The sequence below is a fragment of the Pezoporus flaviventris genome, unplaced genomic scaffold, assembly GCF_033815535.1.
Source record: "Pezoporus flaviventris isolate CSIRO_AGI_PZ_B2104156 unplaced genomic scaffold, CSIRO_AGI_Pfla_v1 ptg000006l, whole genome shotgun sequence".
In the NCBI taxonomy this organism is placed as follows: domain Eukaryota; kingdom Metazoa; phylum Chordata; class Aves; order Psittaciformes; family Psittacidae; genus Pezoporus; species Pezoporus flaviventris.
Window position 1 is genome coordinate 2,804,312 of NW_026892554.1, and position 24,980 is coordinate 2,829,291.

General features: G+C 44.4%; 2 protein-coding genes across 3 annotated transcripts; one reads left to right on the top strand and one right to left on the bottom strand.

The window, feature by feature from the left end:
* Nucleotides 1–18: 18 nt before the first annotated feature.
* On the top strand, nt 19–13,937 carry INTS14 (integrator complex subunit 14). Of its 2 annotated transcripts, none has more exons than XM_061446605.1 (12): nt 19–235; nt 2,763–3,029; nt 4,376–4,483; nt 6,122–6,277; nt 7,587–7,705; nt 8,138–8,280; nt 9,864–9,956; nt 11,001–11,145; nt 11,380–11,513; nt 11,618–11,736; nt 12,113–12,178; nt 13,078–13,937. In XM_061446605.1, exons 2-12 carry the CDS (start codon nt 2,808–2,810, stop codon nt 13,327–13,329), a joined length of 1,557 nt encoding a protein of 518 aa, XP_061302589.1. In that variant the 5' UTR covers nt 19–235; nt 2,763–2,807; the 3' UTR covers nt 13,330–13,937. The 2 variants fall into 2 exon arrangements, with proteins under 2 accessions (XP_061302589.1, XP_061302588.1); XM_061446604.1 differs by lacking the exon at nt 19–235 and adding an exon at nt 2,465–2,657.
* A 1,689-nt stretch (nt 13,938–15,626) lies between these two features.
* Nucleotides 15,627–24,916, bottom strand: HACD3 (3-hydroxyacyl-CoA dehydratase 3). The gene is made up of 11 exons (XM_061446606.1): nt 24,830–24,916; nt 24,714–24,756; nt 23,085–23,158; nt 21,057–21,221; nt 20,028–20,079; nt 19,534–19,644; nt 18,787–18,914; nt 18,174–18,286; nt 17,518–17,624; nt 16,698–16,829; nt 15,627–16,007 (listed from the first exon to the last, which is right to left on the bottom strand). The coding sequence occupies exons 1-11, from the start codon at nt 24,914–24,916 to the stop codon at nt 15,931–15,933; spliced, it is 1,089 nt and encodes a 362-aa protein (XP_061302590.1). The 3' UTR covers nt 15,627–15,930.
* Nucleotides 24,917–24,980: the final 64 nt, after the last annotated feature.

Genomic DNA, 24,980 nt, shown 5'->3' on the forward strand with positions numbered 1-24,980 from the left:
AACAATTAGATCGATGTTCTGCAGGTGGAGAGGCTTCTGTCAAGGAACCTACTTTAAAGGGCTGGTAAAGATGATGCTCTGAAGACAAGATTATGCTGTTAAAACCTCCCACCTAACAGACCAGCTATTCACCTAAGTAATCTCAACAGGAGGATGAAAACTGGTTGATATCCCCAGCTATGCTGCTCCATGGCTCTCCAGCTTTGCACTCCCACAGAATACCAGCCAAGCAGTGGTGAGCTATTTTCTTTTAGTTTGAGAAGAGCATGAGCAAGATTTGGTTCTAGTAAAACTGAGGATGCAGAGCATCCATTTGTTTCTATGACTACATCATTTCAAGCCTTTCTGTAGAAATCAGAGCTGGCAAAGTGAAATGTAATCATACCTTTTATTAGGGGATAATTAGCATATCTTGCATAATTATTTGAATAGCATTTAGAAAGGGAGAGAAATTGTAAATGCCAGAGTGACAGAGTCTGCAGCTGTGGCAGTATGGAGACAGTGATTTGGGGCTGGAGAGAATGTACCCTTTAGCACTGTTTCAATATTATACCTTAGAATATCACTCTTTGCGGATTATTTTTTCCCCTGAGTGGGAATGTTACATTATTCTTATGCTGGATGTGAATCTCAGTCTTGTAAGCCATTCTCAGATAAGCTCTTCATGCAAGTTAGCACACACTTACCCTCTTGCATAACACCCAGTGAAGTAATCAGCCTAAATTTCTTGCAAGACAGGCATTATTATCTTCTTTTATACAGTTGGGAGGATCACTAAGTCAACAGTAATAGAGGGTCATGGAGTACCTAGATAAATAGATGATACAAGCTTTGCTTTTCATATGTTAAACGAACATAAACATGCATATGGTGGAACTGGATAATGTGTATAACAAATTGCATGGTATTAGAAAATTACCCTTCCTAACAAAGATGAAAGTAAAAAGAATTACAGAGAACAGAAGACGTATGCACAAACTCCTATCTAAACACTGGTTTTACTTCTCTCCAAAATGATCTGCTTTAAAGTCCTTTTGCAAGCAGAATCTTATCCAAAGCTGAGATCGATTGTAAGAGCTCTCCAGCCTTTCACAATACCTCTAGTCTTGTAAGTTTAGCAGTTCTGTTAGAGGTCAGCTCCTGACCAGCTCCTTACTCACTGGTTGGACTGTCTCAATCACAAGAGATCTGGAGCGATCAAATGAACCTCCACAGCTTACCTCCCAAAGATGCTGTCCAAGAGGAACAGGAGTACCAAGGGTTGAGTGTAGTGCTGGAAGCTTCTTTGACACGTAACAGCCAGATGGGAGATGCTGTTGAAGAGAGAGGCAGATGAAAATGATCCCATTTTCACGCAGCCTCTGCTGATGGAGTCCTAATACAAAGGAGGGTCAGGTGTGAAGGACATCTTAGTGGAGGAACAGCCAATCCAGTTTAATACCTGCAGTCCCTAAGAAGATTAAATAGTATTGTATAGATTTGGGTCTATCTCTGAAGCCAGTATCTTTGTCTACAGGTTATTCACAATATGAGGACAGGTGATTATCTCCATTCCAAACCACCAGATGAAAGCACCAACTGTGAGACACGTGTCATTTTCATGGCTGCTATGGAAGAGAGCAGCGGGGTAAATCACACCACTCCTCTGCATGCAGCACTGGTCCCTTAAACAAGACAACTTGCATGTAGCTTCATCTTCAGCCATGTCTATTTTGCAATGCCAGAGGGAGGTTTAAAACTCATTGTCTCCTGCAAAAATCCCTTAGCTCCTATAGCATGACCATGGAGGCAGAGGCACAGTGCAACGCCCTGTGCTGGCAGAGCAACCTGAGGATGGTGTCAGCAACCCTTTTGTACTGAGTGGAACTCATACGGTGCAGTTCTGCACAGGAAGAAATAACATTCCTGGCCAAAGACTTAATAGCTGTAAAAATCCAATCAGCAGATTGGTTAGAAAATAATGATTTGATAATTTTAAAGCAATTGAAGGAAGAGTTTTACCATGGAGTTTTAAGAACTCCCCCCCATCACTATTCCCACACTTACAGCATGGGGAGGAGGCCCATAAGCCAATGGGGATGCCTTCATACACTGTGCACAGCAGTCCTTACATCGTGTCGGTACTTTTCCACCACTATTGGCATGTAACTGTTTTTCTGTCCCTAGTCAGTGCATTATTACCGGCTTTTTCCTGCTTTTCCTGACCGTTTTTCCCATTCCCCCCCACCTCGAGGCCGTATGTGGAGCCGCGGGCACAGCGCGGCCCGGCCCCTTCTCGCCTCGGCCGCGGCGTTCCGGGGGGACGCTTTCCGTGACGGACCCATGGCGGCGGAAGCGGGCTGAACCGCACCATTTCCCTTCCGCCGCCCGCCTCGCTCCCCGCTCCCCTCGGAACACTCCGGGCTGTCCCCGGGGAAGGCTGCGGGGAGAGGCGGCGCTGAGGGGGAGAAGGGAGGAAGGGAGGAAGGGCTGGCTCCGTGCTGGGCGCTCCTCTCGGCCCTGGGGTGCCGCTGCTGCTCGCGTTCCCCCATCGAGGCTCAAGCGGCCGCGCTCGCCGCTTCCAGGCCTGTACAGCCGGTTGGTTATGCTGCGTGTGGTTCAGGAGCGGGTCTGTTGGCTTAATCTGAGCTAAATCCCACCTTTTGGTGGGCAAAAGGGTAATTGTGGCTTCCCCCACCTCCCCGAGGGAGAGCGTGAGATGCATCCCTCCATAACTGCAGCTTCAGCAGTCATGTGTGGCCTTTTCTTCTTCCTCCGTGCAGGGGCTCGGAGTTCTCCGTGTGGGTAGCAGAGAGGAGCAGCTCATCATGCCGACCGTGGTGGTGATGGACGTGTCGCTCTCTATGACACGGCCGGTATCGGTGGAGGGCTCTGAAGAATACCAGCGGAAGCACCTGGCTGTCCATGGCCTCACCATGCTGTTCGAGCACATGGCAACCAACTACAAGCTGGAGTTCACGGCCTTGGTGGTGTTTTCATCCCTCTGGGAGCTGATGGTGCCCTTCACGAGAGATTACAACACGCTCCAGGTAGGGTGCCTGAAGCACACAAGCAGCAAGCTGTCAACGTGAAAACAAAACAAAGCCCCATGCATGTTGCCAGATCATGGTGAAATTGAGTGATTTTAGGTTATCCTGCGCACGACTTCTTGTATCACAGTGGTTTACCCTTATTTTAACAATAGGTGAAATCAATGCATTTGAAACATTTTGCTACTTTTACTACTTTAGCTACTTTTCAGGTCACCACCGGAGTGTGGCCAATTAAGTTAAAAGTGGGGATGGAGGAAAAGACTCCCTGATGAAGCTCTTAAAGTGGTTCTGTGACATTCCTGGTTTTGTGTGTAGATGTTGATTTGGTCTTGGTAACTGATGCAGCAGATGGGACCATTTAGAAAGGTTTTGAGTCAAGTGATTTGACTCAAGAGAGACGGTGCTTTTAACAGTATGTAGTAGTTGAAGCACGGTGAGAGTCAGTGATTTTAGGCCTCACAGATGTGATGGGAAGTTGAGAGGAAATGGGAAGGAGAAAGTCCAAGAGGGAAGTTTCACATGAATACAGTAAGGCACTACAAGTAAAAATTATACATATGTGTCTGATCATTATGTATACTATCAGGATGAAATGACATGTTGCTGTCCCAAGGCACCGTGTTTTGGGTTTGTCTTTTCTGGAACATACAGACTTTAAAAGATATTCTCTGCTAAATCTGCGTTTTGCAGATGAAGGCAGTACATTCTCTTTGTCTCTGTAAGAGTTGATTTGTGGAATTTCTGAAAGCCAGGAATCCAGCCAGGCTCCTCCAGCATGTTAGTTTTACATCTGTACCCTTCTTATGATGCTGTGTTATGTGTGAATTCTTCATTTTAAGGAGAAAAGCTGGTTTATGGTTATAGGAACAGGATGCAGATGTGAGTTTTGGATTCTGTTACTCTTTCTGCCAAAGAGTTTTTGTGAGACAAGCTCCTTGTGCTCTACTTCCTGAATAAAGTTACAGTTGTTCTGATACCTGGGAGGATTTTCTGAGCAGAATGTTTCATGTTGGGCATTGCTTCAGATTGTGAGTTTCCTGTCTCTTTGAGACATGCAAAGGATTTTTTTCTCTTAAATAACTGTTTTTATAATACTAATACCTTCAAAATCAGCTGTCGTGGTCTCATGATATCCTTTCTTATTTCTTCTTTTTTTTTCCCCTCTCTAATTTTGCAGGTCACACACAAGAACTTTGCATTGTGTAACAGTGCAGTTGCGTTGTAATGTAAAGCAAACATACAGACTTGCCACAGAAATGTGAATAACTTTCTAATTGATAACTTACCTAATTATGTTTCCTGGACCCTTCATGCAGCAATGACAGTGGTGTTTGTCTTTTCAGGAAGCCCTGAGTAACATGGATGATTATGACAAAACCTGTTTAGAGTCAGCGCTGCTGGGGGTTTGCAATATTGTCCAGCAGGAATGGGGTGCAGCAATTCCTTGCCAGGTACCACTGATTTCACTGTTCTTGGGATCTAGCTTATAGTTGGTGCTCCCTGTAAATTACAGATAGAAATGTAAATGTAATATGAAAACTTCAAATACTCTCAGGCGCGCTGGTGCTACGGGAAGACAGAGAATTAGGATTTTGGATGTATCTGAACTATGAACAGAAGTGTGTCTTTATTAAAATACTCAGCAGCAAAAAACTGCTGCTGGATTGTGGAGTGCATTATAAAATCTGGCCCCAGAGTGATATTTTGCAGACTTGGCATTTGGTCTGGGTGTAATCTTCCATCCCAGGAGCCTCACTCAGTTTGGAAAGGGTATAGTCACGCATACAATAACCTTTCTGCTTTAGTACCTCACGGTTTCCAGAGCTTGTAACAGTTCCAGACCTCAAGCAAGAGCATGGGACTGCTGCTGAGTGTGTTTTGAACTGTCTTCTTTCCCAAGTGAGTCATTTGACATGCATCTGCTTCCACACTCCATTCACCCTTTGCAGCTGTCAGCCTTCTGAATTTACTTATAGCAGTGTCTGCTTTCAGCCCTCTGTTTGCTGAGACACTTAAGAGTCTGTTAGTCTTTCAGTTAGGATTTAAGGTCAGTAATTTTGCAGCTTAGTGAACTAGGAAGATGTCTCAAGCAATATTCTTTAAGGAGAAAAAGGATAGAGGTTTATTGCTAGGCAGTGCTTCATAATCTAACACGGATAAAAGTCACCTTGGAAAAGCAGACGTTCAAAGCAAAGAACTAGAAAGATGGAAGAACCGAGCATAGTTAGACCTCAACAATTTGGTCTCTCATTTGTGTCATGGCTCATTTTACTGGAACTTCAGGTGATGGGGTGAGGAAAGGTGGTGGGGAATGTACTGTGCAGAGTCTTGTAAAAGAGAAAAACATCACTGGTGAGCAGCAGTTCATCTGGAAACTGAAAAGACTGCAAAAGAGACGGAAGATGAAGAGAGAATACATATCTGAATGTAGCAGATGCACATTGAGTTTCAATTGGATTTGATTTTCCTTACCTCTCAGCCAAAAATAATGCCTGCTGTTGCTGTGCAGTGCTGCAAGAGCAGTTATTTGACTGCTCTGTAGGTCTCTGCTGAGTGTAAATGGTTTCATTAATCAGTGTAACCTATTAGTGCAGGTTTCCAGGTTTCCACAAGGAGTGACTCTGGACATGGCAACTGAATGGAAAAACGCACATTTTAGCTTTGATAGTTTTGTTGCAGAATGAGAGCATCCTGCAGCTGAATGTTTGCAAAGAATCAGGGTAATTAATACAACCTTTTGTATGGCTTCTGTGGCTTGCAGTGGAAGTTGAGTTGCCCTCCAGATTCTGTAAAAGAAATGGGTTTTATCTTCTATCTAACTGCCGAATTACAGCGAAGTGTATATTTGCCATGCACGTAGTTTAAATTGCAGTGGTTAATTTTTCAATTTCTCATTTATCTATCTGTTTCTGGAAACTTTTGCAATTCTTTCCCCATCTCTGTGGAGGAAATCCCACGTGAGCAGGGATTTTCAGTCTAGAGCTGCATGCTACTAGGAAGGCTGCTGGAATGTGTTGGTGTGTAGTTGCCCTCTGCAGATAGAAATGTGTCTTTGCTTGGAATTGCTAATCCATCTTCTTTCATTCAAGGTTGTTCTTGTCACTGATGGCTGCCTGGGCATCGGCAGAGGCTCCCTGCGGCACTCACTAGCTACTCACAACCAGCGGAGTGAAAACAACCGCTTCCCACTGCCCTTCCCCTTCCCATCCAAGTTGTATGTCATGTGCATGGCAAATCTCGAAGAGGTGATGTCTTTAACACGTACCTTCTTCTTTGTTGCACTGGATAATTATTGGTCTTCTCTGAACTAATGATCAGGTCAGCACAAAACATACTTTGATGTTCTTGTGCTTGGTTTTAAAGTTTAGTTGATATTCCGGTGCTTAAGTGTTGGTTCTTTGGTGACATGTAATGGTAGTATCTTTTTTAAAGTTTCTTATTGCACTGTTATTACCTAGTGCATTTCCATTATTATAATGATCTCATAAATCATGCCAGTTTCTCCCTGGGGAATATTATACAATTTGTATGTGTCTGTATTATTACCTTTACTGCATTAATGACATTGAATGCCTTGGGGGGCTTTTCTTGAATAAATTACTTCTATTGCAAAGATGCTCAACACTTAAACCAACGATAGCTTTATGTAGAAGTGTGAGTGAGCAGAATTCTATAGTCACCAAGCCAGTGTTCAAACCAGCTCCCCTGAGTTTTTTGAAAGAAAGGTGACTGCTTTCTCTTCAGCTACTTTTAACTACCAGCATTAAGACTCTTCACATTTGTTAGAATTCTGGTGAATAAAACATGTTTAAAAAGAAGACTGAAGTTCCTTACATTAGGTTTTAGCAATAGTATTGCATTTGACTTGGCCCCTATATTCTTCTGTCCCTCAGAAGGATTTCCTACTTGTGTGTGCAATAGATATTTCAGCTTCAAGGTCTCTCTCAAAGGTGATCTTCTTGATTAAGCTGGATTGAAGCACTGTTTACACATCAGAATAACTGGAAAAATGATTAAAATCTTTATCAGTGACAAGTTTAGGTGTTTTCACAATTCTGTAAGAACTTCTCACCAAGAATTTTATCTGCCTTCCCTCCTAAAAACTGTATTGTCCCAAAGGAGCTGGAATCTTATCATTACCAATAAAATCTTGTACTAGTTAAGGCATTCCTGTGTTCTTGAAGACTGAGGTTCTGGGATTTCTGGTTGCTTAACCTGCTTTCAAAGCAGAACATAATATGCTGAAGCAATGTATTAGGAGTTGGACTCTATGTTCCTTATGGGTCTCTTCCAACTCGAGATATTCGATGGTGATTTGTTGCTAGGCCAAACGCTGTGTCTGATCTCATATAAATGCAACATAAGGAGCACATTTCCTGGGAAAGAGAGACCAAGAATATTGGTGTACTCAGAAGGGAGTGAGATGACACGAAGTCCTCAGAGCATCCAGTCAGATGGTTTTCTGCTGTGTCGTGTGCATTTTCTGACAATATTCTGGTTCATATAAAGAGAGTAAAAAGAAAACACAAAACGTTTCACTTTGGTTTCTTACAGCTTCAGAGCACGGATTCCTTGGACTGCCTGGAGCGGCTCATAGACTTGAACAATGGGGAAGGGCAGATTTTCACCATTGATGGGCCCCTTTGCCTGAAGAACGTGCAGTCGATGTTTGGGTTAGTAGACTTGTAGATAATACACCTTGGTGAAGGTTTCCAGTTAGTATCTGTAATGGAAAACAAATATAATAAGAAATATAATGATATGAGGTATTTTAATTAACATTTTAATTTATGATCTTCTTAACTGTATTTTCACCTTGACCTTCACTGGTTGGGGTCAATATTTATTATTTAATCCTTATGTAACCAAATTATGGCATCTGTTTATGGTTGGTAGATAGAAGATACTAATTTCCACAGTTGCTGTTAGTTTGCCATCTGTGTGATAATACGCTGCTTTGTTTTGTAGTTTAGCAATGCAAGAACTAGTGATTTAACTGTAGTTAAAAGATGAAAGTTTTGTGATACAAGTTAGTGTGCTTTAGACAAACTGTTTTCATTTGGTATGTCTTACTTTTTCCTTAATAACAACTGATCATGTTTTAGAAAGCTAATAGACGTGGCTTATACACCATTCCATGCTGTTCTCAAGTGTGGCCACTTAACATCTGATGTGCAAGTATTTCCCAGGCCAGAACCTTTCATTATAGATGAGGAAATAGACCCTGTTCCCAAAGCAATTAATACAGGTAATAAATCTTTGATTGCCTTTTTACTTAAATCCATTCAGTTTCTACTTTTCCTATATAGTTACTGTTTCATTCACTTTTTCTCTTCAAGGATCAATTGCTGACTGTGTAATATTTTGGTATATGTGGCACCAGGGGACAAGAACATCATCCTATTTCAGCCATGTGTACCTGGTAAAAGGGCACAAGTAAAGGCTGAGATTTAGGAAATCTCTGTCTATAGGTTGTCCCTCGTCCTGACGCTTCTTGCCAATACTAAGATCTTCTAGAACACAGCTGTGCAGAGAAATGCTTTATCAGCCCTCCCAGTAGTGGACACAGCAGATAGCCCATCCCTGTGACTTGCAGATGGTGAGGTGCACTTCTGGGAGAGAATACACTGAACTTCACTGCTTTGCCTTAAGAATTAAGTTTGAACTGTAGCATCAGAATTGCCCTCAGCTCTTCAGCAGTGCACGTGGCCACAGGCATCTTTGTTATTCTTTCCAGTCAGGTGCTGTGGTTCTTGAAAGGTTGGCATCCTCAGTCACAGCCTAATATGGCTAAATCAGCAAGGGATGTGATGGGAGTTCCTGCTGGCTTAGACCTATTTGGGACTTGTAAAGAGAGCAGCTTGGTTAGATCGTATGCCCAGGTGTCCTTTTGGATAGTTTCTTTTTTTTTTTGCGTTTCTGGCTCTTCTGGCAGTTTAATTTCCTGCATCTGTCCTGCGGACTTCCTTTTTTCCTGTGTTCATCAACAAAACGTGCACAGCTTGCATGTGAATAAACACACAGTAGTGATAAAATCCTCCAAGGAAGGGAACTGCAACCCAGAACTCCCTGCCACCAACATTGCCTTGATTTGTTTGGGGCTTTTAAATCTGCAACAGCGAACAAAACCATTTCTCATCTGGGGGGTGATCACTTCTTATTTGTAGCTGCATAGTGTTTAAATAGGAATGAGTGTGTCTGTACCAAAATAGCAAAAGCAAAGAAAAAGAGACACAATGTACCTTGATGAGGGAGATTTTATGTTACATTCAGTCCTAGAGTTCCTCTGATCATTCCAAAGATAGGAATTTGCATAAAGGAAATTTTGCTCAGTATGCAGTAAAATGCAGCCTATGGTGTGCTCAGCCCCTGAATTCCTCCATGGCTTTAATCAGGTGTTCATTATTCAGCTATGAGAAAAATCAATTGAATTGCTTTTGAGCCAGGTCCTTCACTTGGGCTGTCAAGGAGAAGGCTGTGCTCCCTAGTTCCAGCTGCAAAACGGGCTGGGTTTGGTTTAGTCCTTTGTTTTCTCTTATTTTGAATGCATAAAATGGCAGTGGATTGTCTGCAGTGTAAAAAACAATGTGCACAGTTCTGTATTTGCCTTGCAGCACAGCAGTATGAGTGTGATGAAAGTTATGTTCTCATCTTGAAGTGTCATGGTATTATGCAAGAATGTTTGTTAGACACCCTAGTCAAGGCTGGGGCTCTGTTGGGCTGCCTCTTGTCACTGCTTAGAAAACTTAGTGGTGGAAGAAGTGGTAATGTTAAATTGACTCTGAACACAGCCTTTTCCAAACCTGACTTAAACCTCTTGTCTCCCCACAGATCTAGAAATCGTTGGGTTTGTAGATATAGCTGACATTTCTAGCCCTCCTGTCTTGTCCAGACACTTGGTTCTGCCCATTGCACTTAACAGAGGTGAGCAAGTTCTGTATCTTTTAGCAAAACCTGCTTTAAGCTTCCCTTGTGGTGTCTGTGGTGGTGCCTGTGATTAGACTGGAAGCACAGGTCCTTTACTGTATCAAAATGGGAGATGCCTCTAAAGACATGTTCATGTGGTTACATTAAAATGAAAACCTTGAACTCTCTGGAAATACTGTGTTCTTTAGAAATGTAATAGAGGGAACAATATCCTTATGGCATCATTATTAATAGAACATGCTACACTTAAAGCTAAATATAATCATGGGATATAAAATCTGTGGTGCAAGATGAATATTTAACACCTCAGAATGATGTGTTGTTGTGAAAAATCTGATCTTAATCGCAACCAGATTGCTCACTTGTTCTTAAGCATTAATTGCTGCTCACTGGGGCCAAGGATATTGCATCTACACAGCTGACTGGTGTAGGCTTTGAGGATGGTTAAGCAGCACGTTACTGACTTGCAGCTACTTGCATGCAGCAGCCTGTGGTAAAAAGGATTTCCTCATTTGTCATGGCCTTGGAGTAGAGCAAAGAGAAAGTGAGATTTCTCTTGATAAAGAAGAAAGCAAGCTCCAAATATGCTTTCATCTCTGTATAGGCCTTTCTCCTTTGAAGCTATCAACAGTTAAATCACAGCTGTATTCCAGCTGCTAAAACCAAGTCAGTTTCTCATTGTGGCTGCAAACTGCATAGGAGAGGCAAACTTGAAATTCAGGATGCTTTTGGTTCAGAGGCAGACGTGTGTTTGTTGCCAAACCCTTTGTGCTGTTTCATTTCACTTCTGATTTCTTCAAAGCTGAGGTTTTAGTTGCAGCTTTTTGGTAACTCTGTTTCGTGAGTAGGACGGGGGGCAATACTGATTTAACATTATTAGTGCTGCTTTGCCCAAACAGCCCGTTTAGCAGCTGGTTGTTCTACAAAAGTATTAATTAACTCCTGCATGGTAGAAAATACAGGGTGGTGTCATGGAAATGGAACTCGTGTGTTTGAATTTATCCTCATGTTATCTCTTTGCTTGCTTTTATTCTTCCCCAGAAGGTGATGAGGTGGGACCTGGGATCACCGATGACACCGAAGATGAGAATTCAGCTAATCAGATTGCTGGGAAAATCCCCAACTTCTGTGTTTTATTACATGGCAGCCTGAAAGTGGAAGGCATGGTGGCTGTCGTCCAGTTGGGGTATGGGCCTGGATGGCTGCCTGAGAAATCTCTTACTTTGCTCATTGATGCTTTAGTTGTAAATTATTTATATGTGTTCTGTACAGAGCTCAGCACTGGTAGACAAAGCTGTGTGGTTTTAATTGCTGATTTGTTTCTGCCAGTAGAAATTGCAAATAATGAGCCTCCACACAGTGGGAGGGCAGCAGATTTTAGGCAAAGAATTCAGCCTTTGGGATTTGCTCTTTTCAATAGGCCAGAGTGGTATGGAATGCTCTATTCACAAGCTGATAGTAAGAAGAAATCAAACCTCATGATGTCGCTCTTTGAACCTGGTCCTGAGCCCCTTCCATGGCTTGGGAAGATGGCACAGCTTGGACCCATTTCAGGTACTGGTCATGCTCATTTGAATAACTCTTACACATTGAGTGTTCTGAGAAGGATCTTGCCAGATCTTAGTTGTTAAGTCCATTTATTTTCTTTTTTCTACCAGATGCAAAAGAAAATCCTTATGGAGAGGATGACAATAAGAGCCCTTTCCCTTTGCAACCCAAGAACAAGCGCAGCTATGCACAGAATGTTACCGTGTGGATTAAACCAAGTGGCCTCCAGGTAATGAGATGAGTTTTGGACTTGATGCTTTGCTTTCATCAGCAGCAGCCATCTTATCAGCAAAGTGGAGTCTGTGTGTGTCTTGTCTGTTTAATGCAATTGCTTTATTGCTTTTCTTTCATTTTAATAAACTGCCTCTTTAAAATGTCATGATTAAAATGCAATCAGAAAGCATAACTTGTTTAATGAAACTGTGTCTCTAGTGTAGCATCTGGCTTAGTTTATTGGATTTAGTATAATGACCATTTGTTGGAGCCTTTGTGTGCTGCAGTCTTGTCAATGTCAGGGTCATTTGTCAGTAAATAGTGGAGGGTTTCTTCTGCAGCTTCCCCAGCAGTTGCCAAGAGCTTTATGTATTTGTTTGTCTTTCCTGCAGACAGATGTACAGAAGATCCTGAGAAATGCAAGGAAACTCCCAGAAAAAACTCAGACCTTCTATAAAGTGAGTAACATTTCAGGCTGCCCAGCTTTGGTCCAGAGTGGTAGTGGTGCATTTGACAGGGGAACACATACTGTATGTTCTGTGGAGGCTTGTTAGGGCTCTGTGAAAACCTACATGGTAAAGGAGACATCCTGTGTCTATTTTACAGACTAGTTAGGGTGAGACAAGGGAGTCTGATTTTCTTCCACCATGTTCTCTGCCAGGGTGGCAAAGACATGTCACGTTTACATGATCCTTGCTACTTCCATGGTGAACTTCTTTGCAGAGTTTATGCTGTTGTCCAGGTAGAAATAAACTGGGATCAGACAGAAATAGCAACACAATTGTGAGTGAAAATGTTTCCTGTATTGTTTCTGCAACTGAAGTGGAGAAAGACCAAATTCCAGGCACATGTGGCCACATTGTAATAATCCATGATCTACGCTGTAGCTGGAGGAAATTGTTGTTCCTCCTGTAAGCTTAGTGCTGAAGCAGTTTGATATTGTAGCCCCAGAGACTTCAAGCATGAATAAGCACTGGTCAGTGTATAGTGAAGAAAAATCAATATAGATACATGTTGCTGGATACTGTAGTTGAAGGCAGCAGTCAGTGAAGCCTGAGCTGGAGGCCACCTCTGCTGGGACACAGCCAAAACAGGCAGGTACAACAGCACAAAAGGGAGAAGTGGAAATTTATAGGAAGGGATCAAGGGCAAACCAACTCTTCAGTTGTGCCACTACCATCTTCAGCCCTAAAGCACCTTCATCTCATGAGTGGCTCAGCAGTTTCCAGCAGCTGAATTGATCACTCTGGTTATTTTCCTCTCAAGTGAAGAAGCTTGCCTTTAAAATAAGAAGCAAGAAACCACTTTTTGTGGAGAGGCTCATAGTGGCTTTAAAAGGCATTTTCCTTCTTTGCAGGAACTGAATCGCTTACGAAAGGCAGCTCTGGCCTTTGGCTTTTTGGACCTCCTGAAAGGTGTGGCAGACATGCTGGAGCGGGAGTGCACTCTGCTTCCCGACACGGCTCACCCCGACGCAGCCTTTCAGCTCACCCATGCTGCTCAGCAGCTCAAAGTGGCAAGTACTGGAGCGTCAGAATATGCTGCCTATGATCATAACATTGCTCCACTCCAGACAGACTTTTCCAGCAGCACCACTGAAAGAATGTAAAGTCTCCATTTTGGGAACTTCTATAGGTTAAGACTCAAGTGGCTCAGTTCTTCTTGCCCTGCTTACTTTCTAGGGCCTGTTTAATTACTGTCTGGAGAGCTTTCAAAATGGGGTCCCCGACCTGCATCAGTACTCTCTAAAGAAATATAGCTACTTTGGGGGGGCTTTAGTCAGACCTGGAAACAGTGGAAAGCATCCCAAAGTCAATTACTGTGTTGGATGATGGGTGGAAGCTACTCAGTACATGAGAGGAGAGAAAATGCCACCAGTCAGCAGACTGCTCATGGCTTTTGGCCTCCCTAAAATGCAGTTACTACATAACTGAAATCACTGGTAGAAGTGTCCTAAAAGGCAGCTACTCTACTTCATACAGTGACTTGATCAGTCCAAAGAAAATGTGTGAGAATCACTGTGCAAGATCAAATGCAGCTGATTACAGGGTGTTGTCTCTGATTTTATGCCCGACTTGGAAGTCAGTCTGTACTGCCCTAATGAGAGTTATCATCACTTGCATGGCAGTGCTTATGCTTGTGAAAGTAACTGAAATCTTGTGAGACATGTTTTTTTATTGTGTAATATTAATAAAGAATAGTTCTTCATTAAAATTTGATTTGGATTATGTTCCATGTTCATAGCATCCAGGCTGTGTGGCCTAAAACATTGGCCTCTTTATCAGAAGAGTTAAGTAATTCAGTTGTACAATTTCTCCACTCAGGGAAAGAACAAACAAATGAACCAAAGCAACACTTGGTTGTAAATCTTTATTAATATAAACACATTCTTTCTGAAGGGCTAAAATTCAGTAGTGTAAGATCCATGACAGCTTGCACTAGGCACCACAATTTCACTGAGAAATACAGTGCATGAATACATACAGAATTCATAACTGAAGTGTAAACCCCAGTGGAGAAATTAAAGGAAGTGATCCTTGCTGTTCTATTACTCAGCTAATTCAATCCTTTGACATACTTCGAACATAGGTACACAGTGTGTGCTAAGTACTAAGTGTGTAAGTAATGCTTAACTCTCCTGAGTAAAGTAAGCTGCACTCTCCTTTGAGTGAGTCTCAAGTATCCCTGAAGGGAAGTTGTAGCTCTTTATGAAATGTAGCGTGGAGCTTGTACCAGTTCTTTGTTAAAATCTTTTCATAACCCTATTTCCTTTCCTTTACAGTAACAATCACTGGGTCCCTATCACAGATAGCAAGCTGTTTGTTTCCTTTAATATAGAAAATAATTTTCTGGAGGATTCAGACTATTTTACAGCAGAAGATGAACAGTAACATGGCACTAAGCTAATCTCAACTTCAGTGCCTGTTCTGGATTGCTGGCATTGCTTTGCATTGCCCTGGGGCAGTGGCAGTTGTGAAGCAACTTGCTGATTACCACAATATGCCTTAGACAAAACTTCCTGTACACGTTCTAAACTGGATTAAGGAGGCCAGAGGGATCTGGAATAACTACAGCAGGCAGGCAAGGTGTGAGGAAGGACATGCTGAAATGAAATCATCTGCAACACAGGTTTCCAGGTGAGTAGATGATCTGGAATGTGGGGGGGGGAGCTTCTCTGTTGTTTGAAGCAAACAGAGGAAATGGTCCCTTCAAACCCTGTGTAGGATCTCCCTTATTAAGATTTAATATATGCTATCTACATAATATATGGCTTATTTGACTCCATCCCAGCAGGGGCCAACCAGCAAAGTATATACACCAACTTCTCTGCTGCACCCCTAAGTTTAAGTAGAAAAGCAATCCTTACTGACTTTCTGAAGGCTACAAGTGTGGGAGCAACAGCCCTGCCAGGAATGATCAAAGGAGCCTTTGCACAGGTGGAAAGGATTTCTGTTGGGGTTTGCATACTAGGGGAAAGCTGGTACCTATGTTTCCTTATTTTCTTATGTTTCAGTGCTTGCATTACCAACCAGGAATGCATTTCTGACCATGTCACAGAGTGGCAGGTTCCTTTCCCTAATGACTGGATAGGATGTGTTGCTACAGGAATACATGTGTTGCTTGGGTCCTCACAGCACTCCTAAGCTAGAAACTAAGTTGGTAGCATATAAATTTGCGTCAGCTACTTCCAGTTCAAGTTCTGCAGCAAACTGATGCTGCAGAAGGGGAAGGGTAGGTGCTGAGCAAGTTTACCCCAGCAGTTAATAAACACCCAAACACTGTTCACAGTGGTCTCAGTTGTGCTCCTCCTGCCATCATGATGCACCCTGGGAACAGCATAGGCCAGCTAATAGTCTATCCTGGCATCAGAAGCCCTATCTGCATGCAATATTGAAAGAGCAAATATCCAATTTCACACTATTTCTATTTAGTGCTGCTCCACTGTTTATAAGCATATTATATGCAGGTAATAGGATTTCTAATATGGTAGTTGACAGGATACAAGTTTCAAGGTTGCCGTTCAGTGGTAAGTGCCATGCATACAGTGATTGAAAAGAACAAAATACAGTATATGGAATGCTACCTGAAATCATGAGATCTAGTGTGAACATTGAATTTTACAAAATTCTTTACATTACAGTGGGTAAAACCATAAGAATTAGAGGCTTATCTTGAGATAAATTAGGTAAGAAAGCATTGCAGTCCTCTTTCACTTCATCTTCCTCTTCTTTGGTCCGAGGTGCTGTTTCCTTTGCTTGTAGAGATGACGGAAGTTTACAAATATCCCTGAAAGAGAATGAAGCATTTAGGTAGGAGACATCATCACATCTTTTCAATGCTCAATGTCTGTGAAAGGGAGAAATCTAGGGGAAATTCCGTTTCAAATTAGCTACGTTAGAATTGTTGTGGGTACCCAGACATACTGGGTGTGCATACTACAAAGCATGTTAAAAACTAACACCAGAAACCAAACATGCATAAAGCACCATTCTTCCTTATGAAGATAATTACGACTATTTAAAGAGCCTTCTATATTGTTCCATGGAAAAACATAACTTCATGTTGCATTAGTGATTAGAATGCGGTTTCTTTAAGTATTGCTTTAATTTGAAATTATGTTTACATTTCCACTGAATCATCCCAAAGCTCAAATACAATGTAAAAGGTGAAACTACATATACTGAAGTTATAAATACATATAAACATCAGTCTTTTAACCCAAGTGATCAGTAGCTAACACTGCTGTAACCAAGGTCTCCTTCTTGGGGGGCTAACCAGTGCTAACTGTAGGTGTGTTCCCCTCCATCTATGACAAACTTACATAAACAAGCAACAAAGGTAATACTTAACCTCAGGCAAATTTGGGTTATCGTAATCCCCAAGAGGCAGGAATTTCATTTTCTTTGATAAACACACTTATTCAGAGGAATTGGGCCTTTTAATTTCAGTAGTGAGAAATGGAACTGAATCTCTTACCTAAAAACAGGACTATAAGATATACTTGAAGCAGAAATGAAAACTGGATTGTGACGTTGAGTGGGTTTGGCAATCCCAGGCTGAATTTCCCTGTTTCACTGAAGATTGGAATGGACTGAATGATGCAGACAGCTGAAAGCAGAAGGTCACCATCATTACAGAACACAGATAAAATACACACTTTCAGGATATTCCCCAGCTCTCATTAATTATATCAATTTTAAAGCATGCAGTAGGATGGAAAGCAGCGTAGCAGTTCAGCTGTGGAAGTCTAAGCACAGGCAACTTGCCTGGCTGAGACGCTGCTCTCATACACAACTATAGCCTGCAGGGCCCATGCCAGCAGTATTTACCGTGCAGAAATTCCCACAGCAACAAAACAGGCACAGTCTTTCCTGGCCTGGAGCTGGGCAATGCCCAAGCCTACTCCTGACTCGAACACGTTCTGACAGGTACAGTTACAACACATCTCTTACAGCGAGAAGCTGAGTGGTGCTATGCTTCTTCAATGAGTAAATACTAAATATAACCTAGACCTATGAAGACAGAAGAGCACACTGTAAAGCCCCTACTCCAGAGGGGTACAGCAGGAAGATGAGCAAGACAGTGCCCAAAAGGAAGACTTCTTTTCACATCAAACAGAAAAGAATACTTGCTGCAGCAAGAAAGACAAAAATGCTTACACTGGATTCAGCTCAAAGCAAGTGTCTGTTTATCTGTTCTGCTTTACTATTTTTAAGTCTAGCAGCCAACAACAAAAAAGGTTTTACAGGCCCAGCCTTGAATTCATTATTTATTAAACTGGCTGGTTTGCACCTACCTTCTGCCAAGCCTCCTAAGGGATAGAGAGGGATCCAGGCAGTGTAACGCAGCCAGGTCAGTGGTTTCCATTCAATACCAATGCACGAGAGCATGTAATAGGGATACCTAAAGCCAATTCAGTGTGAGAAGAAACAGTCACTGTTTAAAATGCAAGCTGCTGCTGGAATTAGTCTTGCATATATATATATATATATATATATATATATATATATATATATATATATGCTGTATAGCCCACATAATTCCTAAACACCTCGAGAATATTCCAGAAATGGTTCCTATGGATCATGATGGACACACCTTTACCTGGCACTCTATAGAACTAATGGATTGATGCAACTGCCTGGATTGCCAAACCGAGCTGCCAAGTACTTCTTGTGAACAAGAAACAATCCCGTGCAGCTCACTTAGTGATGGGAATTCAAAGCAACAGGTTGCCCTAGGTTCAGGGCAGCATTCTTTTCAGACTCCTTGTTCCAGCTTTTGGCAGATGGAGTAACTTAGGAAGGCTGCGACTGTCTGTGACTAAAGGAGATTTCACCCTGTGGGGCCCTGTGCGAGTGCTGCTCTTCCAAAAGGTACAAGATCTTTAAAGAGCTCTTGGGAACAACCCCACTGTTCTGTACAAACTGCTGGAAGAGAAATCCCACAAACCTGAACAGCTCAATGATACTCCAGAAGTAAAATATGAAGAACACCACAGGTTTGCTCTGCATTTCCTCTAAGCTTCCCAGGACAACAAACAAAATGAAGTTTCTTCCAAATATCTGGGTAAGAAAAACAAATTGAGGAACAGTCACACTCTTCACCAAAGGAGCAAGTGCTTGCTGTCAAAACCACACAGGATATCTGCTCATCATGTCTGGAACATGCTGAGCACATAATGAATTCTGCAGCTGAGCGTCTTGTGAGTATGCAATTTGCTCTGCATTTAGGTGCTGTCTGAAGGGTCTTAGCTTTAACCATCTATCCTCATTTTTAAGCACAACCAGGATAAGAAGGGCACTGGCTCCAAATCAAAATCACATAGTTTTCATCAGCTGCTTCCTGCTTTTGATGTCCTGAACTATCTTACCTAGGTGATGGAAGAAGACAGCCTGGCACAGCCTTGGAAGCATGGATTCCTGCTTCTGGAATAATACATTCTTTAGTGCAGTGCCAGTGAGGTTGTACCAGTTACACTGGGAGAGTCTTGACATTTAGGTAAAATAGAGATTTACTTTAAACATGGGAAGAGCAAGGAGAAGACAGTCAACATATTAATTACCTGCGCTACAGCGGGTAGCAGGGGTGATCTGACTAGTCCTATCAGTGAATTCATGATCTCCATTAACGCCAGGGTCTGACAGAAATACATCATGTCAGCAATGGTGTGAAATGTATCGTAGAAAGAATCTGTAAGACACAGGAAACCATTTCAGAGGACAGATGAACTTCCACGTTCAGGAAGCTGGGGCAGCAGCAGAGCTTTTGATAACAGGATTCGAGTTGTAGTTGATAAAAAACATGGTGCATAATTATGTAACCTCTTTATAGGCCTGATCCTGAAGTCACAGAATCAGGCCAGAAACAGTGCTCAAGTGCCCTGTTTCACACACAGAAGAATAAAGAGCTGTTTCAGCAATGACTTCACCAAAAAAGCAGCAGAGCTGGACCTCAATGGAATGAGTCGTTCTTCCTTCAAAACCAACATATTCCACCTGGCTCCTTTTCAAACACACCAACGCTGCAGCGAGAGACACTTTGCCCCAGCTGATTCCTTCAGAAGTGATGTTGGCAGAGTACAAGTACCATTCATCAGAATGCACAGCTGTGATGTACAACAGGACAGTATTTTCCTATCCTTGAGACTGTGATAGCTTTTAAGAGGCTTTTGCTGTGCGCTTGCATTTATGGTTTTATTTCTTAAAGAAGCCTTCCTTTAGGTTTCACTACTTTAAAAGGATTAAAAACACCACTAAAAGAAAAACCCCAAACAAAACCCCCAATGTAGATGAAAGTGCTTGTTACTTGCCTTTGCCCAGGATGAACAGTCGTACTGTCATGTTCACAAAAATCCAAGAGAATCCCAAAAACTGCACAAGATTATACATGATTAAGTAGCCCTTCTTCAGGTGTCTGAAAGCTAAAATCAATAATAAACACACCAGGTGAGCAGAGAACAGTGGCACCACTTCTGCAAAGAGTGCAGCTGCAAACCAAGTTCTCCATGGGAATAAAGAACCAGAGAAAGGGAAGCTATTGATTGCAATAAAAGGGTTGCTGTGTGCACTGTGGGGTCTGTTGCTTTTACCATCATCTAAACCTCACTTCTCAGTAGTTAGATTTTTAAATTCCTTGGAAACTGCAGTCTGTTTTTATTACATTTCCAAACAGCTCACACAGTACAAAGATCCCCCTCCAAGATGCACCAAAGCAGTCAAAATTGCTCCATGAGAGTTGAGTATGTAAGAGTGACAGAAGCCTTCTAAACCCCACCTTCCACCCTCCAAAGGTTCAGTTACTTACGGTCTTTTGGGACTCTGGATTCTATTTTCATTTTGTTAATCTTTTCTTCTTCCTTAAGATGAAGGATAAGGTTTTAAAGGCTGTTACTGTAATTAGCAAGTGATTTGTTAACAGTACTACTGCAAAGCTAGTGGGTTTAAAACTCTGCTATGCAGCCAAGTGCCAAAGGGTTTAAAACTTCACCTGCATAAACCAGCACTCATCATCCAGGAATTACAATACAGTAAAAGCTAGAGGGTGTTAACCCATTACCATGCCTTTCCTAGGGATTGTGTTGTGGTAATTAGATGCCTTTGCTGGAAAAGCCTGCTGCTTTCTGTGTTAATTCTCAGTTATTACTGCTCCTTAGAGCTGGTCCTTCAAATAGTTCATGACCCACCAGTGATATGAAGGAAAATGAGAACATCCAGCCCAGGCTCCCTGCCTGCCCTTCACCGCTGCTTTGTGGCTGCTGGCATTGCAGCAGCCCTTCCTCCTCTGCGCTAAGCTCGGGGCTGTGGAGGGGAACAGGGCAGTGTTTGTTATAAAACAGATTAGCAGAAAGGGGATCTCTTCAAGTCTTTTCTGAGATGGTCTCACACCTCCCTGCTGCAGTAAGCTGCTCCAGCTCACCATATGGTGGGAATGTGCCATCAGGATTGCCTTAGAAATCCAATCAAGCAATGCCTGGGATTGGCACGTATGGGCTCCATATTGAGAGGATCCTCATATGGATCAGGGCACAGGGCTGCTGAGGTGCAGGGCAAGGGGTGCAAGCTTTTGGCTGCAGGCCCTGGCCAGCACCGAGCAAGTTCAGGTTCACACTGCTGCTCTTTCTAGCCAGAGGTGTGCCTATTTCTGAATCCCTGCTTCCAGTTTGAACTGTTTAACCAATTCTGCATGGGATCTGTCTGAAACAGCAGTAACAACCAGCGTGCCAGACCACTCCAGGAAAACAAAGAACACAAGTTCAAGTGTAGGAGGACACCTGGGACACCTGTTCTTGCTTTGCAGCTGGCAGCACAAGCCATGCGTGCCCACAGGACTGACCTTCTCCTTCAGTTCCATTTCAGCATCCGATTCATCTAACCAGCGGTCAAAGTCAGGAGCCAGGAAGAGCGGGCGCTTCTCTTGCTTGGTGAGCCTCTCCCACCAGTTACTCTCTTTTTTCTGCACAGTGATGTTCAGCTGCCTTTGAGTCACCCTGCATACAGGCTGAGGGCAGACACAGGAGCACACATCAGCAGAAGTCCTACGAAACAAGCTCTGAGTTGATAACTTGACAAGCTCTCCTTATCAAGGAGGCAGGGATGACATGGACTGCTGCAGTACAAGCATCCCTCTGCTTCCCAAGGCATGGAAGCAAAGGGCAGCCCAGCTAAAGATGGCAACTCTGATAAATGTAGGATTTGATAAGCAGCTTGAAAACCTGTCCATGCCACACAGCACCACTGCATCCCACCACAAAGGGCTAGCACAGACCCTAGTGCTGTTCTTCCTCAGCAGAATTCATGGCCTTGGCTTTAGACCTTCTTGAATTCTGTGCTGTGAGCCACCCACTAAGAGCCAGTGGTAGAAATAAGACTGCCATGTGTCCAGAACAGGAGACCCTGTATGGCATCTGCATAACGGCAGCCCAGAACCTCTCCATCCTTACAACCCACTGCATTGTCACCTTGGGTGCCACCACAGCATCTCTCCACACCTTGAGCCTACACCAGGCTTCTCTGCATGGGACTGTCTCTCAAATCAACAGAAACTGATGCAGAAAAGCCATGAGCTGCTCTAACTGATCACGTCACAGCAGCACTGCTCTGTCAAGGCTGCCTGGATGCTCCCAGGACATCTGAAGGCTGTAGCTGTAATGTATAGCTACTAACACCTGGTCCTTGCCTGTCAGAGGCTCCAGCTCTCGCTGGTGGCCAGCCTGGCAGCTGGCACTGCACTCATGGTGCACATCAAAGCTGAGGGAGGAAATGGGCTGCAATGCTTCCTGGTCCTGGCCATCTGTGAAGTTACAGAGTCTGTTCTCCTCCAGTCCCTCCATGGTGACCCAGAGTGAGCAGACTTTTGGAAGGAGGCTGCTCTGCAGAGGCAAGGACTTGCCTTCCAGGCCTGGCTCACAGCACAGCCCACATCTGCCAGCACCAAGGACAAGTGGTGGGCACTTCTCCTCGCACTGTGGACCAGGCAGCTGCTGCTTTACAGGCCAGATGAAAAACTGGTGACCAGCTTCTGGAACCAGGAGATGTTCATTATCTGCCACTCAGCACCTGGTAGGAGCCACAAGACACTTCCCTGCTGACAGACCCTAGGAATTCACCCTCCAGCAGTCCCCTGCCTTGTTGAAGCAGCAAAGGTGAACGGTGACTCCCACTCTGCAGCTATCCCCAACAGTCAGCCAGGAATAAACAGCACAAATCCTGCACTGGGAGCAGAGCCTAGCGTTTTCCTGTGCCCCTAACAACTCCGAGAGGTAAAGACAGACTTTACAGCCACCTGTGAGTAATGTGGAGGGACTGCTCCTCCAGCCAAGCTCTCTCCTAGCGGACTACAACAGGAATTCTCTTATCAGACTACAACAGGAATTAAGGACAGATTTTTGCAACAGGAACCACAGCATATCTGTACAGGCAACCTAAGAAATCTGCACGAGCCAGAAGCATGAGCAGTTCTCATGACTTTCTTTTGCTGGGCTAAAAAAGAAGCCAAGAAACAAACATCACAGTGACACTTTGCAGCACAGTGTTCCCCTGCTCTCCAGTCAAGGTTGCACCAATGCATTCCTCATTATTTTGCTGCTTTGAATCCTTTAAAAGTCTGTAAGTGCTGGTTAACAATGGATACACGTACAGCCCTGTTTCTGTTCAAGCTGATCCATGCGAGCAGCAGCTCCAGCAAGGTGATTTGCATTAAGGCAGGGTGGTGGCTGAGCGCTGGGACAGAGGACTGCCACAATTGGCTTTTTGTCTGCAGTAGTCCCAGAGTCCCCAGGAACTTTACACATTTTCCTTCCAAGTCATCTTCCTTTCAAAAATCACTTTTTCCTTATGAGTTAGAAAAGTAAAAAATACCTACTTTAGGCTCAACTGGTTCTAGGAACTCGATCTCAAACTCGTAGATGTTGTCCCCTTTGGCACCATGACCCTGAGCTAAAAGACAAGAATGAACAGTCAGCATCAGGGTCCCAGTTAGGTTCCGCACACCCCATCTGCCAAGGACATAGAAATACTCCGTGGTTATTCACAGTGCTTCCCCCTGCACTGAAAGAGGAAACCCCACAGTAACAGGGAAGACACAAACAGCCCAAAATGTTGCTCGGAGCTGCAGTTGCTGGAGTTGGCAGCTAAAGCTGCATGGAAAAGGGTCCTCGCTTGCAGGAAGCAGTGTGTGAGATTCCCATAAGAAAGGCTCAACAGGCTGCTCATGGCTAACTTGAATCCAGCTGAAAAGCCACTGCTTTTCGGGATCCAGGCTCCACACTGATGAGCAAGTGCCCAGGGCAACTGGTGTCCATGGGGTCTGTGGGAGCACAATGTGAGGACTCCCAAGGGCAGGAAGCTGTGTTCGTTTCTCACTGACCACATACATGGGTCTTGTTCCTGGAAGGGCTATGAAAACCTGCACACCGAGTGTAATTCCCACCCTTCCATGGTGTAAACTGATCCTGAAGCAAACCCGATGTGCAACACACCCCTATCAAATGGCCGTGGCTGGGGCAGCACTTCCTAAACACGGCTTCTTAAAGAAAAACACCAAATAAATGAGGCAAACCCAAACGAAACCAGCCACAGCACATCCTCAGCAGTGCCTGGACAAGCAGACCAGCACAAGAACCACAATGTAGCTGCCTGGTGAAAGCAAACTCCATCTCTCAGGACGAGACCTGCTTTACCTTTTCAATACAGCGCTTGCTCCCAGCGCACAGGTTTGATAACAGCCGCAAACAAAGACTTTGTCAAAGGGAAAAACTGCTGTGAGTTATCCCTGGGTTTCAGCTGACCCAGGACAGCGAGGACGTGGGAAACAAGGACATCCTGCATCCAGGTCTGGGGGCAACAATGTAAGGACACGGCCCTGTTGGAGGAAGTCCAGAGGAGGTCATGGAGATGCTCCGAGGGCTGGAGCAGCTCTGCTCTGGAGCCAGGCTGAGAGACTGGGCTGGGTCAGCCTGGAGAAGAGAAGGCTCCTGAAGGGGAGACCTGAGAGCAGCTCCAGTGCCTAAAGGGGCTCCAGGAAACCTGGAGAGGGGCTTTGGACAGGCCAAGGGGAATGGCTTTAACCTGCCAGAGGGGAGACTGAGATGAGCTCTTAGGCAGAAGCTCTTCCCTGGGAGGGTGCTGAGGCGCTGGCACAGGGTGCCCAGAGAAGCTGTGGCTGCCCCATCCCTGGCAGTGTTCAAGGCCAGGTTGGACACAGGGGCTTGGAGCAAGCTGCTCCAGTGGAAGGGGTCCCTGCCCGTGGCAGGGGTTGGGACTGGATGAGCTTTAAGGCCTCTTCCAACCCAAACCATTCCATCACTCCATGACCTCCCCCGGTACCACAGGCGGGTAACGAACCCCGCTGTCACTGCCAGCGCTGTCGGTGGGTGCCCTTCACCACACACCCGCGCCTGCCTGGGCACTACCACCGAGCGCAGCGATGGGGGCAGGTCCCCCCGGCAGCGATCAGCACACCCCCCCCCCCCCCATTGGTCACGGCCCGTACCTCTGAAGCGCAGGACGTTGTCGACGATGCTGATGTCGGGGTTCTGCGGAGGCAGAGGCAGGGTTAGGCACCGATCGATCGCTCCCTCACGGACCCCCCCTTCCCCCCCCGGGCACCTGCACATCGCTGAGCTCCACTCGCAGGTACAGCTCGCGGTGCCGCTGCGCCCAGTGCACGTGCGGCCGCAGGCTCGGGCCCGCCATGGCATCCCTCCCCTCCCGTGGGCGGACCGGGGAGGGGGGGGGAGAGAGGAGAGAGGAGGGAGGG

Coding starts and splice junctions, on each gene's coding strand:
- HACD3 (XM_061446606.1), bottom strand. CDS start 24,916: ATGGCGGGCCCGAGCCTGCGGCCGCACGTGCACTGGGCGCAGCGGCAC. Junction 17,625..18,173: donor AGTATCATTGAGCTGTTCAG/GTTTGTGGGATT, acceptor AATTGGCTTTAG/GTATCCCTATTACATGCTCT. Junction 16,830..17,517: donor CTTAGGAGGCTTGGCAGAAG/GTAGGTGCAAAC, acceptor TTCTGCTTTCAG/CTGTCTGCATCATTCAGTCC.
- INTS14 (XM_061446605.1), top strand. CDS start 2,808: ATGCCGACCGTGGTGGTGATGGACGTGTCGCTCTCTATGACACGGCCG. Junction 8,281..9,863: donor TCCCAAAGCAATTAATACAG/GTAATAAATCTT, acceptor GTCTCCCCACAG/ATCTAGAAATCGTTGGGTTT. Junction 11,514..11,617: donor ACAGCTTGGACCCATTTCAG/GTACTGGTCATG, acceptor TTTTTCTACCAG/ATGCAAAAGAAAATCCTTAT.